We start from the raw sequence: 16,679 nt of genomic DNA, 5'->3' as shown, positions 1-16,679 counted from the left end.
TTTTTTCAACTTTCACTTAATTTGTTCATTTCAGGTTTCAGATCTATCTTTTGTTTCCCCCCAGGTTACTAACCAGGAAGCCTTTTGTTTATTACAGGAACTCATCCTTTCACTCTCGTCGTTCGATTCAGCTGACGAGTATTGATTTTAAATAAAAGTTCTCCTAGTACTAGGCTCTTACTTTGTAAGAGATGAAATATAGATCTGAATTTTTCTTACACACTTAAAATTTGCAATCTGAAATGAAAGATTAATTGAGAGGAATGTGTGAAAAAAAACACAGTAAAAAAACATCAGTTTTTATCTAGCAGTTTCTTTTGTACATGCTTCATAATTATTTGTCTTGTTGTGTAACTGGCTTACGTGTGATTCTACATGGGTTCTTATGAGAAAATATATTTATGTATCAACATATGACGAAATATGAAGAAATGATTTTTATTTTGGACTGCATTGATTAACTTGGTTGGTTAAAGGAGTGGGATAAGAAATCTGGTAATTTCAACTTCTCATTCATAAAATCCTTAGTCCAATAACTTGTAGAATATGTTCAATCTGAGACCTTGAAAGTACGTATTTGTATTCGGAGAACAAATTTATTGTTGTGTTTCCATGTTTATCTAAAAATTAGGTATGTGTTCTCTGGTAAGTAGTAAATTTGATGACTGTAAAAGTGGCATTTACACCGTAAACATTTTAATGAATAGTACAACATTTTATTGTTAGTATGATGTTTCTATGTAAGAAGAGTGATATTAAATTTTTTATAACTTTTTTAATTCATTAAGTAATATTGATATAAACATTAAAAAAAATGGCTGTTATCTCGTATTCTATCGTATTACAGTGTTAATTATCTGTCATGCCATAGATGTTGAACTAGTGGGTAGATGTGTTCAATCATTAAACTGCCTGTAGCATTATGTATTGGTAGGATTGGTCAAAAAAAGTTGAAATTTTAACGTAGTTTGTAGTATAAAACTTAGCCTGTTATTATTATTATTATAAATAAAATGCATCTAATTATAATAAATTGTTTTGTTTGTTGTTCATTGGTTAATACTATTCATAATTGGCATGAATTTCTAGGAATTTTAAATTGATGGAACAGTTTGAAAATACTTTGAATTATTACTTGTCACTAATTATGTATCACTTTTCAGTACTTAATTTGAATATTTTGCAGGAAATAAATTTTTAATACCTCCTGAAGTTGTCTGCACTTCTCAGAACCCATCCTTCTATGGAACGTATGGTGTACATAAAGCTAAAGTCTCTTGGATGTATTTATGATAATCTATGTAACGTGTAATAAATCCAGTTGTTCACATTTTTTATCACATTGATATGGTGAACTTGGAAAGCAAGGTATCAAATGTAAGAGATTGCTTGAGCTATTATTTGCACAAGTTAGAAAATTTATTGTTCATTGTGACAAGAACAAAAAAATTAACTTGTTAATAAATCCAATTTTTCACATTTTTACCACATTGATATGGTGAACTTGGAAAGCGCCAGTTAAAATTAACAAGTTAATTTTTTTTGTTCTTGTCACGATGAACAATAAATTTTCTAACTTGTGCAAATAATAGCTCAAGCATTCTCTTACATTTGATACCTTGCCTTTAACTGGTGCTTTCCAAGTTCACCATATCAATGTGGTAAAAATGTGAACAATTGGATTTATTAACAAGTTAATTTTTTTTTGTTCTTGTCACGATGAACAATAAATTTTCTAACTTGTGCAAATAATAGCTCAAGCATTCTCTTACATTTGATACCTTGCCGACTCGACAAGAAACGTACTTGTCTGATAAGTTTTGTTAAAGTGTATTCCATATCTGTGTAAAGGTAGCTTGCTCCTTATGAGGAAAGGTATCTTATGAAAGGGCTCTGGTATAAGGTTACTTATTTTTATCAGTCAGTGCTTAATTCTTAAATCTTGATTTTACCAAATTTTTTCAAAAAATTTTTTTTCTGCTAATTCCTTGCCCCCTTTTTTCATGACTTACTTTTTTTGTTCTGTGGTCTTTCAGTTGTGTTGCCTAGTTTCATCTTTTCACTTGATTGCTGTCACATGTGCTGCTTACCACTTCCTAGTTACAAGGAATTCTGTTATTGGATCAATCTTTTTTTAACATAGAATCTTGGGATGAGTCATCTGGTGGTGGTTCTTTCATGCATGCTAACATATATATCAGTTTTTGCTTCTGAGGCTCTACTTTTAATTTCTTAATCTAAGTCTTTGTGTCCTTTCCAATCTGGTTTTCATTAAAATCTAACATACTGTTTAGTTTCTTTCCAAGGTTATTAAGTTATCACCATGTTTCTTCCTGTAAAGTGAGGAATTGTCAAGTTTCCTTCTGGTTTTATTCAGTATTAGTTTGATCTCATTCTTGGTTCTGAATGTATGATGTTTGGGCTATTACCTGTAGTTTTTTTGTTATAAGACTTGAGTTCGATATAACCTCTCCTATCTGATTTGTCCGTTTCTGGACACCTATCACTATCAATAATTTATCTGTGGAATATGGATATTCTCAACCAAGATGGTAACAGATATAGATCCAAATGTTTTTACCCATGACTTTTCTTGTTCAGGTGTTCCAGAACAGCATTTTGTATGCAGTTTTATATTCCTAGTAAATAGTGAAGTTTACAGAGGTACTTGTGCTTACCATATTTAGCAACTGCTCCTTACAAGTTCAGCAGAGTTCTTTGGTCGTTTTTACTGCAAGGATTCATTCTGTTAGAGATACATTTTTTACTTTTATATAAAAAATATTTATTAATTTACCAGGAAAACAATTTCTTTGTGTTGTGAAGGTTATTTGGGTTGGATTGTCTTTAATCTGTGTTATGATATACTAATGATGGATCTGAGTTAAGAAACATAATGGATCAACAAAAGCAATTGCATTTATACTTTATGTTCTGTATAAAAATATTAAAAAAAATTGAAATATTATCGCCAAATACCGAGTTTATTAAACGAATGGTTTGATTTAACAACTATTAAAGTACTTGCTTGTCTCACTAAATATGAAATATTTCCTCATATTGGACACATTTTTGATCAGTCGCTAGTCGTATCGGCTCTCATTAGCCTAGCGGTCCCCCAGTGGGACAGCAGTAAGTCTACGGACGCTAAAATCCGGGGTTAGATTCCCCATGGCGAATATAGCTCAATGTGGCTTTGCTCTAAAATAATGTTAATCGGCAAGATCAATGGAAAATTCGTTTCCTAAACGTTATTTAGATATAAAATTGTTGGATAATATTTTTCTATTATCAACCTAGTTGGTAGGTGAGAGCAGAAATATTTCGAAACTTCGGTTCTCAACTAATCAAAAATTACTTATTATTAAGAAACTTGTTTCATTTTTGTGAAACAAGTAAGACTCTTGCTTTGCATGGTGTTAAACCACTCGGGTTAATGAAAAACAACTGACTGTATAATCTGTTTCTTCAATAAGCTCGTACTTCTTAATTTGTACGTAAATTTCGTAGTTAGAATATTCGTAATGTTGTTTTTTAATCACGAAAAATATTTCCATATGAAATTCCTACAAGTACAAAATAAATTGCAAAAAAAAATCCTCCACGAAACAGATAAATCATTTTATTTTTAACGGACAGCATACATCATGAGTACATAACACTAACAATATAGAGTATGAGACAGCAACAAATTTACCAATATCTTAGAGAAAAACGTATTGTTTCCAACGTATGAAAATTCATCTTCTGACATTAATACATTATTCATTGATGTGAGAAATAAATATTTAGTAGCGTTAGTTCAGGGACACAAGTTTCGCAGTATTTTCAAAGAAATTGGCTAATCCAAAAAACTTTGTAACAACAACCGATGATTGGCTCGTGTCGTGAAGAGCTGAAAATCTAGTTGGTTTTAATTTTTTATTCACACTTATCCTACATTCGCGTCTTCTTAACCCTGTAGGCGCGCACTTTTTTTCAGTCATATCACGCTCAAAATCATCGTAAGATAATTCGGGTTCAGAGCCAGAATCATTGTTTCTTCAAGTGTGAAAACACTGGAGCGATATTGAGTTTGTTTTCTCATTAAAAAAGAAATTAAACAATTTTCAACTGCAAATATTACCGGTGTTTTTGAATAGCAACATACGCGATGTTGGCTACGAATCGGGGTTGAGATCGTCATGGTTAGACTTTGTCTATTGATTTCGTGCGCTCGATTCGCATTTCTAGCGGGAATTTAAACCCCATCATGAGGTGGTAGGTGCGCCTAAAGGGTTAAGTTACCTAAACTTCCAATTTCTTTCAAAAGCTAAACAGTTGTACATCGTATTTTACGCTATATTAATTATACAATTTTGATTTTTTTAAAAATATATTTACTTGCGGTGCTGCATGGCATTCACTTCTAATTATTACAACAACTGGAGTGATTTCGCGAAGTAAACTCGTCAGGTAATTTTTCCTATCAATTTGTAGAGATCTTTTAAATAACTGTGTTATATATTTTGAAAGTATTCAAATGAAAACGAATACACATCACTGTGCTACATAATTGATTTGTATCATATGAGGAATACCTAAGTCACTTTGTAGAATAAGCTTGGCAATTTCAAAAACACTCCGAGGTATACTGACTTGTACATAATAAATAACTCAATTTACAGCATTGACTAATGTCTAAGCTGCGCTGCCACAAGACAGCAGTACAAAAACAAGCTAGGGATACGTAAAAAATACACGTGTACCACATCTGATTTCAAACTGGCACCACAATTTTAAAAGCGCTGTACAATTTACAATTCAGCAATAAGAAAGTTTGTTCTATTAAGATCATATTTACAGAACAGTAATCAATTAATTACTAACTTTATGTGCGGGATATACAAAAATAATATCGTGCATAGTGAAGGAAACAGCAGGAGGCGGCTTATTTTCCCTTCTTTTTTTTTTTTTGTATTTCTTCAAGCAGCCTTAAAATAAATTTAAAATGCACATCTAGTTCACATCAGCAACGCCATTAGTGGAAGTTCCATCGATAATCTATAGGTGTTGTTACAGAAGTCCAGGGCCCTAGAGGTCCCTAGTAGCTCTTACTTAGATTGTTAAAAGTTATTTGATGATATTTGAGGTATGACTACACAAACGCACAGGACCAGAAAAGAAATGGAACAAACATGTACAAGAATCTTGTCGAAAAATATTATTAACCTTGCCATAGGTAATTGTCTACGTTATTACATAAATTATAAGTGTCTTGAAACTTTTTTTGACTTTGTTCAAATTTATGGTTTTAAAACTTGTTTTATGTTTGTACGTTAGCCAGATATTGACAAAGTTCTAAACGCGTGGAATACCTGGGTCGTTGCCGAACACTACATAATGTGGTGAAGTTTGGCATGGCGAGATCTTCGAGTAGTTGGGTTTGATGATCAAGTTTAAAATGTTAACTGTTTAAATACTGCATTTTTTTACCCATAGTTTATCAAAATATATTCAATTCATTGACTGACAGCTGTCTACAATCTTCAACCGATTTGTTAGTTGTATACATTAGTCTTCAAATAATTGGTTGACCAATGTCCACGTTCTCGAACCTGATTTATTAGTTGTATACATTAGTCTTCAAATAATTGGTTGACCAATGTCCACGTTCTCGAACCTGATGTATTAGTTGTACACATTACTCTTCAACTATCGATGCCCACGTTTTTCTACTTCATTGTTGTACTCCATCTTCTTAAAATTACGAAACCGACGGAAGTCTTCATCCTTAAAACACTTGACTGTATGGTGAAAACATATTCAATTTAACATACTGTCCATAACATGAATATCGATAGTTGCAAAATATGACTAATGAGCAGGGTGATAATCCACAAAAAGAATACTGTCAGCAACATATTTCAATAACGTGAATCATTGTATCTGTTAGCTCATTAGATATTTTTAAAATATATCTGTCACTCAATCTGTTAACCAAGTATTTCAACAAAGCGAATATATATTTAATCAAATGTTTCAATAATGTAACTATCTCCAGTCAGGTATTTACAATAAGTGGATCGTCGTATCGACCAGATGATTCAAGGACACAATGCGTTTTAAAAACATCGCCATCTATTGGTGAGATATTTCAATAATGTGGATATCTTCAATCGGGTAGTTATAAAACGTACACAAATGTATCGATCAGCGTAAAGTGTTTCGAACATGTTAACATGTGCCATTTTGGTAATTTGTGTATGCTAGGAGCTAACACCAGGTTTATAGTAACGTCAGTCAGATTGAATATATTGACTTCTGACAGCAAGGTGTTTTAAAAATACGTTTTGTAATAATTCGTATTGTTCTCTTTCTTAAGCAGCTATCGTATTGGTTTAAAAAAAATTATACAATGCCAGTCCTAGAATAACTAAGGGAATCGTAAAGTTAAGAAAAGAACGTTAACTACTGCAGTTCTTGAAGTAATGAATCAAAAATATTGTTTCTTTGATGAAATGCTATCAACACAAAGTTCGTCAAATAGTGTAAGCTTCACAACAACGAAACGTAATACTTGTTGACATATGACAATAAATAGCCTTTTTTTTTGTTGTTGTTGATCAATGAAACGGCATGTTTCTTTGCTAATACAAACTAAACTACACATATTGTTATTATTTGAAGTTAATGGTGAAACTTAAACTCGGAAAAATAATGTTCATAGATTTAAGTTTTCAGTTACGTAAGGTAATATTTTTGATGTTTACTAACACAGTTGAAATAACTAAATGAATACGAACAGAACAAATGTTGTTGAACGCTAGCAAATTTGATTTGTTTGACGTGTTTACCTTCTCCAACCTAGTTTTTAAAAAAAAGGATATGTTTGTTAATAAGATTACATTGATGATCAAATATCTTATTTAGGAATTGTTGTTCACAGTTTGTCCACACGAAAAAAAACAACACCCAACAATTTTTTTGCAACATCTGGATATTTTGTAGTCATCCTCTGCCGAAGGATCCACAAACACTGATAACTCCACGTTATACATCTCGCATCAAAGGATAGGCGGTAAGAAGGTTCCTGAATCTTCTAGTAGATACTGTGTTTCTCCACTGTTGCTGTCCACGCTTTCTACTGGTCGTAGAAGTACTACATAAAATGAAGATATGAAAGTATTTATTAGTACCTAAATAATTTGTCTTGTTCGTGTATCTGTTTTTAAATTATGTGGAAATGTAATGTTCATAGGAAAAACTGAATGTTACTTTTAACAAAAATTAAAAATTAATTTATATTCCCCTAGTCTCCCAGCGATAAGTTTTTTTTTAGAGCAAAGCCATATTGGGCTATCTCCTGTGTCTACCACGGGGAATCCAACCCTGTATTTTAGGGTTCTAAGTCTATAGACTCACCGCTGTCCCACCGGGAGACTCTCAACGGTAAGCTCGAAGTTTTATAACGCTAAAATTCGGGGTTCAATCTTTACGGTAGGCTCAGCGCAGATAGCTTATTGTGCAGCTTTACCCTTAAACAACAACAAAACACTTTCAAAATGCGTCTAGCATGAAATTTACTTAGAATAAATCTAAATGGATAAAGTAAGAACAACGGATCTTACAACATTCTTCCGAGGAGGTTTTACTACTTGTTCTTCTTTCAATAGATCTTCCCCGAGTAGAAATGCTTATGCACTTAGGAACTTTCAAAGTTGATGACTTTCGGCTTTCTGCACAATAACAGAATAGTGAAAACTTGATTTGATAAAGCGAGCGAGACTGATAATAAAACAAAGAAAGAGAAGTCAAAAGGAAGGGGTTGTTTAGCAGAGAGAAAAGTAACAATTGGAAACTTGCATTATTTAAGGAAGAAAGTAAGCTAAAACACAAGGAAACGTGACTGATTATAAATAAAAGAACTACTAGTAATAAATACGATAAAAAAAATACGTATGTAGGAAAAATCAGAATACTTTTATGTAAATAAAGTAAAAAATAAATACGAGGCTTAAGATACGTGAAATGATTTTATTTATATAAATTTAATCGTTTCTCAATTATTTTTCGCAACCATTAAATAATCTACAAGTACCCGAGTTCTAGTTCCTATTTCTGTTGCACCTTTTTAAAATTGGGCTGAGCCTAGAATTTTCACTGCTTAATTGATATTGAAATGTATGCCTAAATACAATTTTCCAAGTTCATCAAAAAAACAGACAAAGGATACAATAACGACAGGGAAAGATGATTTTATAACTGAGTAGATTAAATACCCGGGTCGCTCTCTTTTGTTGATGTTGAAACTTGTGACATCTTAGATCCGCTTCTCTCACGACGGCCAGCTTTGCATTCAGCTATCCATTTGTGGTTTAGAGCCTCTTCTGGGGTAATCCTGAACTCCGGGTTCCAACTACAATGTAGATGCGATCAATATAGCAGGGTAAATCAGAAATATAAAATTAGTTAGAACGAGTGTAGGAATAGGGTTCGTTTATTAAAACTCGGTACTTGTTGGGTTACGAAATCGAATTTTCAATAATAATGGAAGCACCATACGTGCGAGAGAACTAACTGGACAATGTATTTCTAAATTTTTAACGAGCTTGGTTCAAGTTTATCCGTGTAACATCGGTCATTTTTTTCAAGGCACCTACGTATTTTGTTAAGCCTACACTATTAGAAATCCTCGCGCAAACCGTGATCATATATAAACAGTGCGACTAATGGATTCATCAGTCCGGCTGGGATACGACAGACACAGTAGTGGTTTAGATAGTATTTATATCATCAATTGCATGAGGGCCCGGCATGGCCAGGTGGTTAGGGCGCTCGACTCGCAATCTGAGGGTCGCGGGTTCGAATCTCCGTCACACCAAACATGCTCGCCCTTTCAGCCGTGGGGGCGCTATAATGTGACGGTCAATCCCACTATTCGTTGGTAAAAGAGTAGCCCAAGAGTTGGTGACGGCTAGCTGCCTTCCCTCTAGTCTTACTCTGCTAAATTAGGGACGGCTAGCGCAGATAGCCCTCGTGTAGCTTTGCGCGAAATTCAAAACCAACAAACAAACAGTTGCATGAAGAACTGTAATGGTGTGAATTTAAGTCAATGGGGAGGAACGGAACCCGTCGTATGTATCTACCGTAAATAGCATTTTAGAAAATAAGGGTTCATAAAATTCATTCCCCTCAAACACAATGCCTGGTTCCTTATCCTTGAAGATACTGCGTGTGAGTTTTATAGTTGTTTTACACAGAATTCATCAAGCTGACTAGGATACAACTTACTCTCTTAGCTGACACGCTATGTATAGTAGCTGTTTATGAGATATTGAATCTTACTGTATCTAACATCCACGCTGGCACAGCATAGCCCTAGCATTGAAGCAAAGTTCTCGTCGGCACTAGATATGGCAGTTTATAGTATATTTAACACATTGTTACCTTCATCTTTGTTTTCATCTCTTAAGTTCTTAGAAATAGACTAGAGGAATGCGGCGATGAACAGAGGAAAATAACAATTTCAAATTGCAATTTTAGAGAGAGAGAGAATACATAAAAAGAAACGAAAAAATGTGTTTTTTATAAGATGAAGAATTCGGGTAAAATATGTACAAGTAAGTTTTGTATGAAAGAAAAATGAAGAGTTTTCTTTTCCAACTGTTTCAGTCTTCGAATCTAGGCCTAACTTACATGATTGACGTAAATGTAAGAACCGCTGGACCCGAATTTTGTTGCAACGTACAACAAGTAAAAGAGTAGTTGAAATGCTGTAACATGCTCTTTTTACTGGGCCAGTAAACAAGAACGTGAGTAAAATTACTACCAGTCTTGCTATAATGTAATATCACCCCTATTTTTATTTAATTATGCAAAATAGCACGTGTTTTACGAAAACGATAAATAATGCTAACAGTTATGCGTTAACAGCTAACTTACTTGAGACACCTAGTGAGGAAATTCACAAACTGTTCTTCGTAGCACCCAAGTACCAAGGGTAGCGTTTTGGTTCCTGGTCTACGTTTTTTACCCTTGCTGTTAGTTATATTTCGGGGATTTCCTTTGGAATCTGGAACGAAACATTGGATTGAGTTTCAACGAGCTGATATGAAACCAACGCTATAATAAATTTATGTTGCATTTAGTTTAATTAAGTTTTGACTAGAAAGCCAATCTGTTCGTGAACACATTGTCCCTTATATCTTATACAGTCTAGAAAGTAACAGTAATGTTTGATTCTAGTCTAGGGACTCCAATTGCGCGCGCGCGCGTGTGTTGAAACAGGATCGACAATGTTTGTAATCACTACCACTAAAGTTGGTAATTGGAAGGTTAAAACACGTTACAAGATGACTTTTGGAACAGCATCAACATATTCTGTAATTAATCTCACCAAAGAACAAACGACGTCTTGATGCTACCTCTAAGACTTCAGCTGGAGGTGGTCCAATAACTTCCATAATGCATGCCAGCTGGTCAGCCTCGTTTTCACCAGGAAACAGCGGAAATCCGGTATAAAGCTCAGCCAGAATACATCCAAGACTCCACATGTCAATAGCTGGTCCATAGGGTACTCCCAGAATCACCTGAATTTATTAGTAGTGCTTCATTCAAATTATCTTTGGTTGTCATAAAACGTTTCAGATAAATAAACAAAACGAAAATATAGCCCCAGTAACGTTGTCTCACCAGAATATAAAAATGTCACAACAATCTGTTTCGTGGTAGAACATGGTATTAAGTACGAACAAGTTTCTTCGTGAATCTCAACTTCTTTTTTTTTTGTTTGGGGGGGGGGGTAAATATTTAACTATAACACATTAGTTATTTTGCTTCTATATACAAAAAATCCTTTTAAATATAAACGTTTCATATAGATTATCTGGTTCTATCAACTGCATTCCGTTTCATCAAACATAATAAAAACATCCTCCCATGGTTACAACCATTACAACTCAAACAATAACAACAGTGTATCTATCAAAACATTATGAAGAACCAAACATTAACAAATGCAAATATTAAAGTAGCTAACTTAATTGAACAACAAATCCCTCTCTAAACTAACATCCTGGGGCGACAAGATACGTTTTCTAAGCCGTTAAGCAATATCCGGCGACGTGACCTCCTTGTACCCTACTATATGTATATATTCTTATGTCTAACTAAACTACTTGCAACTGAGCATGACAAAACCTTGTCGCAACATTGTACATTTGTCACTGTTAAACTTGTAATAAAGTTTTCTTTGTTACCCATTCAAGTCGTATCTAAACTTAATTATATAAATTATTTTTCCAGGAAGGAAGTCAAGAGCTAATTAGAAGGCTAATTCGTACAACATAATTTACAAAATCAAACCTTAAGTGAGACATAAGTTAACATTACCGATTCCATAAACCTACCTCAGGAGCCCTGTAAAACCTTGATTGTATGTAGGTGTACACCCTCTGTTGGATAAAACAGGAACTTCCAAAGTCAATCACCTTTATGGAACTACTTCCCCGTTGTTTGAGCAAGATATTTTCCTGTCATTAATTAAAAAGACAAAAACGGATGTTTCATGACAAAAGAGAACGACTAGAAAACATGTCGTCCACATAGGCACCATTTTTTGTTTTATATGCATGTACCTAATAATAAACCTTTTCAAAAACAATTTGTTGATGGGAGTTTGACAAAATCACTTTATAACATGTAGATAGATTAACCAATGATTCTAGTTTGATCATACACGATGTACTCTCTACAAATTTCCAGAAAAAAAAATGTTGTGAGGCCACGTGAAGAGACCTCTGGTGAACTTCAGTGTAGCACATAAAAAAATAAATTATTGCAAGTCAATGAATAAAATATGGATAATTTCCCTATCACATACTGTTGAAAATAGACAAATAATTATCACTGTCTGTTAGAAATAAGCAAATAACTTAACGTACTTCCGCAGGGTCCTCGAAAGGATTCTGTTTCAAGAGTAAATATAATCAAAATTAAGATTAATAAATATTTTTATTTCTTGCTTTTCAAGTTCATATGTCATACTGTGTTGTAGCCTACAGAGTGCATAATTCTTCTCATGATTCAAGGCATGCGCACGTTTTACTGACGTCACGACAGTACAAATTGTAACGTTAAGCTTCCTTTATGTGACGTCATTTTAGTGTATACTGACTGACAACACACTAATGTATTGTGGTGCGAATGGTTAAAACAGGTAACTCCTCCAGGTGGCTTTCGGTTCCCTTTCAGAGAAATTGCATGCACACACATACACACACAATCCTGTTGAAAACTGGAGAAATAATTACTCCAATCCTGTTGAAAACTAGAGAAATAATTACCACTATCTTGTCAAAAATAGGAAAAATAATTACTCCAATCCTGTTGAAGATATAAGGTAACAAAATATAAACTTAAAAAGTATATGAGGTACAGGAAATAAACACAAAATGGAAGCCTGAACATGCAAAACATAATTGTACCTACCGGTTTTAAGTCACAGTGAATGACATTCTCTCTGTATAGGAGACACAGACACTGGACTAGTGAGTAAGTCAGTCTTCGGATAAGCCCTAGGCTTAAGCCTTGGTAGTTATTTTTCTTTATCAATTCATACAGGTTGAGGCTGCAAAGTCAGAGCACTAAAATGTTATAAAAGCTTTAAAATATACGTGTAATCGCGTTAATGTGTAAACAATTCAATAGTTTTCTTTTTATCAGTTCGTTGAGATTCATTATTGACAACACAAATGGAGACTCGATAAAATTTGAATAAAACAAAATGTTTCGGGTATTATCGTTTCTAATTTTGAGCAGTAGAAAAAAAACAAACAACCGTTAAACAGTACCAGCCGCCAAGAATAGCCAAATCCAGTTTCAGGAACCGAATAACGGGACTGTCATTTTAATAATGCGCCCACAACTGAAAAGCCGGGATGTTTACCGGCAGTATGGTGGTTCGAAAACTTTACTGATCTCCCCATCCGCAACTTTGCATTCTAGCCACTAAGCCACGCCCGACCCTAATATATTTTGATAATAAAGTTAGGAAAAAATGACTCTAGGTAATTATAAAGTAAGTTATATTTTAACCAATATTTCGCCTTTGTGGTTTTTTCAGGTCTAGAAGCCGCAAAGACGAAACTTCCAACTTCATTGTCAATTTGTGTAAACCCTCATCAGTCGAGATTACAAAGTTTGTAACCCCCCACTATATATATATATATATATATATATATGAATAACTTATAACGATGTTTCTAGCATATCTTTCAATAAATATAAAGATCATTAATTTTTACAAAGTAGCGAAACTACTAAACTATTTTTTTCTATTACCCATATTTATAGATGCAGCAGAGATTACCGTCTTTCTGAATTTTGGGGTCTGGAATGGTCAGGGCACTCGACTCACAATCTGTGTGTCGCGGGTTCGAATCCTCGTTCCCACCAAACATGCTCGCCGCTTGAGCCGTGGGGGGGGGGGCGTTTTAACGTGACAGTTAATCCCATTATTCATTGGTAAAAGAGTAGCCCAAGAGTTGGCGGTGGATAGTGATGACTGTTGCCTTCCCTCTAGTCTTTCACTGCTAAAGTAGAGACGGCTAGCGCAGATAGCCCTCGTGTTGCTATGCGCGAAATCCAAAAATAAATCCTCCCTTTTTGTGTTTGTTCTTTTAGAGTAAAGCCACATTTGACTATCTGCTGTGTCTAAATTTGGGAAACGGACCCCGAATTTTAGCGTTGTAAGTCCATAAACTTACCGCTGTACCTCTGGGGGACCGATTTTTGCGATGATGGACAACTTTTTGGCGAAATAATTATTACAAGTTAAACTTTATCTCCGTGTGTCCGTGAGATACCATCAAATAAGTTTAATAAAGACAAAGTAAGCTGTTTACTCTATATTGTCCCCTAAATTGGTCCAATTTGTTTTCAAGAAACCATAGTTGAGTGTTTGGTCTTATTAAAGTGACCTCAAAGCACGAATTGTTATAATTACAAGAATATAAAAATCAGATATTGACGAGAAATCATATGATGAATGATATATGTGTGTGTTGTAAAGTTAAGGCGAGGTATTTCTCTTTCCAGAAACGGTAACCGAAACTGCGAGCTGAAGTTGGATTTGAAAAAAAAACAAGAAACAAACTTGAAATTAAAAAAAAAAATTGCTATTATGTCTTAGTATTCATGACAAAAATCATCACTATTTTTGTAACAAATTAAATACGTACCCCATTAATTCAAATGTGATACATAGATGGTTTCTGAAATAAAAGTGGTCAATTATATGAATCACATTGTGGTAACCGTCTTTGTCCTTTTTGGCTAGAAGTTCTAATATCTTCACTTCCACGACAGCTTGCTGATGAAATCTGAAACAAAAGTTTTTATTTTATTTAAAAATCTGCTTCTTTTAGTAATAAATAAATAAAATTATTGGGAAAAACTACAGCATGTGAACCAACACACTCTCTCTCTCTATATATATATACATGTGGGTTTGTGCCAGTTTACAGGACCCCTGGCGGAAAAATGATCTCAGTGTTTATATTTTTGTGAAAATTTAACAAATCAAAAATACAAAATAAAATATTTTGCTTCATTGTGCCGTGAGTAAACATTTTGTTGTCTTTCCACAGTTTGTAGTGCATTCTAGAGGGATTTAGACATTTTTGCAATAAAGTTAGAGAAAAAAATAGTTCTTGTACTATTAAGCCTTGATGAAACCGCAAAGGTGAAACTTTGGCTGTAATAAAAAGTTTTTTTATTAACAGGAGAGCAAATGTGTGTTTTTTTTCTCTAATCTTATTATCATAAGTCAGTACTTTTAAAAAGAACGTAGTATGTATCAGTTCACCTAAGAAGCGTTTGGAAAATCATCCAGACATGTTGAAACTGTAAGGTGACGTTTTCTTAAGCTTTACTAATAAGTGCATCTCTTTTGCATAAAAAAAATCACGAAATTTCTCCATCAAATGAGTTTTCTCTTGAAAAAATCTACCGTTTTTTGTTCCGGATGATTTTCACAGCCACCTGCTGGTTGGTTTTGTGGTCAAGAGCCCGAATAACTTGACCAAACGATCCTTTACCGATGACTTCTAAAATCTCAAACCTGTATGCCAGATGATCATGAAGAACCTAGAATATATTGAAAAATTATTAGTTTCGTGGTTATAAGACAATTCTTAATAACTTAAAGAATACAATTAATTAATAAAACAGATGTTCGTTTATTTGATTAGTAATTTACATGTTTTATAACAAGAAAATATCACATAAGCCGATTAGCACCTTCACCCGGTATTCGTACACATAGACAACTATAAATGGAAGGTACTTATTCAATTCTCATAGAACAACTTGTCCTATCCCATTAAGGGCAAAGTTCCGTGAAAATCTCTTAATCATTAAAATGAAAATTTAAGTTTCACTGATCTGAGATTTTGTTCCATCAACTGATGACTCATGTAACTGACGTAATTTGTAAAATAAAATCCTGTAATTACAATACGCGTCGTATTATTAAAATCACGGTTGTTTATGTGGATTACTGAGTTGGAATTTACCCTTTTAATGAAAAGTGATACGGATATTTTACTGATCTTTAATAAGTTCTCATAAATATATTATTTCTGTATTCACGAGACAATATTAGGGGACCATTTATTTAATATTGTCTAAAATGGAAATTTTGTTAATAATTTGATACTTCTTATGCCAGTAAGGGACCGTTTATTCAATCAGTGTCTAAAATGGAAATTGTGATAATAAATTGATACTTTTTATCATTTCTAAATTTATTCTAATGGTTCCAAAAGTAGCCTTTTGTAATTTTTGTCACAAAATATAGGATTCTATCGCAAGAGTAAGTGATAAAATTAGGAGTAAATATTTTAAACTATTAGTGTATCTATCGTATAAAAGTTATCTTTCCGAAAAAAAAATTATCATTAAAACATTCATTGAAACATATATCGTGATAAAAATTTCAGATAATGCTCTATTAATAGTCATTTCAGTGTTAGCGCCATTATAAGCGATGATATTCCGTTACTTAACAAACCCGAAGTATAAAATATTGACTACAGATATTATTTTAAATTTTGAAACCATTCTAACATCTACATTGTCATTTGAGCAGTTAAGTTGAAAATTGTGTAATATTTTTGTTTGTATTTTTTCAAACCACAAAATATAATATTTAATTTTGGTAAATGCCGAAAAATATATTTAGAAATACAATAAAGCAAATTTTATTGAGTCCACACAGTAAAGGTGCTATAGTACTCGAAGTGACGTTATCAAAAACATCTCTGAGAATTTGGTTCCTCATCTAACAAGGTGACGATAAATGTACATTCCCATTAGATGAGATGAGAGTTAATTAACTAGTTATTGCTGATAAATCAGTTTTTAAACAACAATATAATACTCTTTCGCAAACAAGGGTTAACCAACTAGCTATTGTCGGTAAGTCACTTTTAAAACAATATTACAATACTTCACTTTCAGAAACAAAAGTTAATCAACTGACAATTGCTGGTAAGTCACTTTTAAAACAATGATACAACACTTCACTTTCAGAAACAAAAGTTAATCAACTGACAATTGCTGGTAAGTCACTTTTAAAACAATGATACAACACTTCACTTTCAGAAACAAAAGTTAATCAACTGACAATTGCTGGT

General features: G+C 33.4%; 1 protein-coding gene across 1 annotated transcript in view; it reads right to left on the bottom strand.

Annotated features, from left to right (window-relative positions):
* Positions 1–6,982: 6,982 nt before the first annotated feature.
* Positions 6,983–16,679, bottom strand: part of LOC106467434 (dual specificity tyrosine-phosphorylation-regulated kinase 2-like) — a 15,800-nt gene continuing 6,103 nt past the window's right edge. Inside the window, exons 2-10 of the mRNA XM_022395624.1 lie at positions 14,993–15,129; positions 14,223–14,363; positions 12,472–12,610; positions 11,391–11,513; positions 10,379–10,571; positions 9,925–10,054; positions 8,262–8,398; positions 7,611–7,718; positions 6,983–7,141 (exon numbers count right to left, since the gene is read on the bottom strand). Of these exons, the coding sequence (XP_022251332.1) occupies positions 7,047–7,141; positions 7,611–7,718; positions 8,262–8,398; positions 9,925–10,054; positions 10,379–10,571; positions 11,391–11,513; positions 12,472–12,610; positions 14,223–14,363; positions 14,993–15,129 (1,203 nt within the window). The 3' untranslated portion in view covers positions 6,983–7,046. The remainder of the gene's footprint in view (positions 7,142–7,610; positions 7,719–8,261; positions 8,399–9,924; positions 10,055–10,378; positions 10,572–11,390; positions 11,514–12,471; positions 12,611–14,222; positions 14,364–14,992; positions 15,130–16,679) is intronic.

The sequence above is a fragment of the Limulus polyphemus genome, unplaced genomic scaffold (genome assembly GCF_000517525.1).
Source record: "Limulus polyphemus unplaced genomic scaffold, Limulus_polyphemus-2.1.2 Scaffold2615, whole genome shotgun sequence".
In the NCBI taxonomy this organism is placed as follows: domain Eukaryota; kingdom Metazoa; phylum Arthropoda; class Merostomata; order Xiphosura; family Limulidae; genus Limulus; species Limulus polyphemus.
The sequence above is the reverse complement of the archived record's forward strand: the minus strand, read 5'-3'. Positions and strand labels throughout refer to the sequence as shown.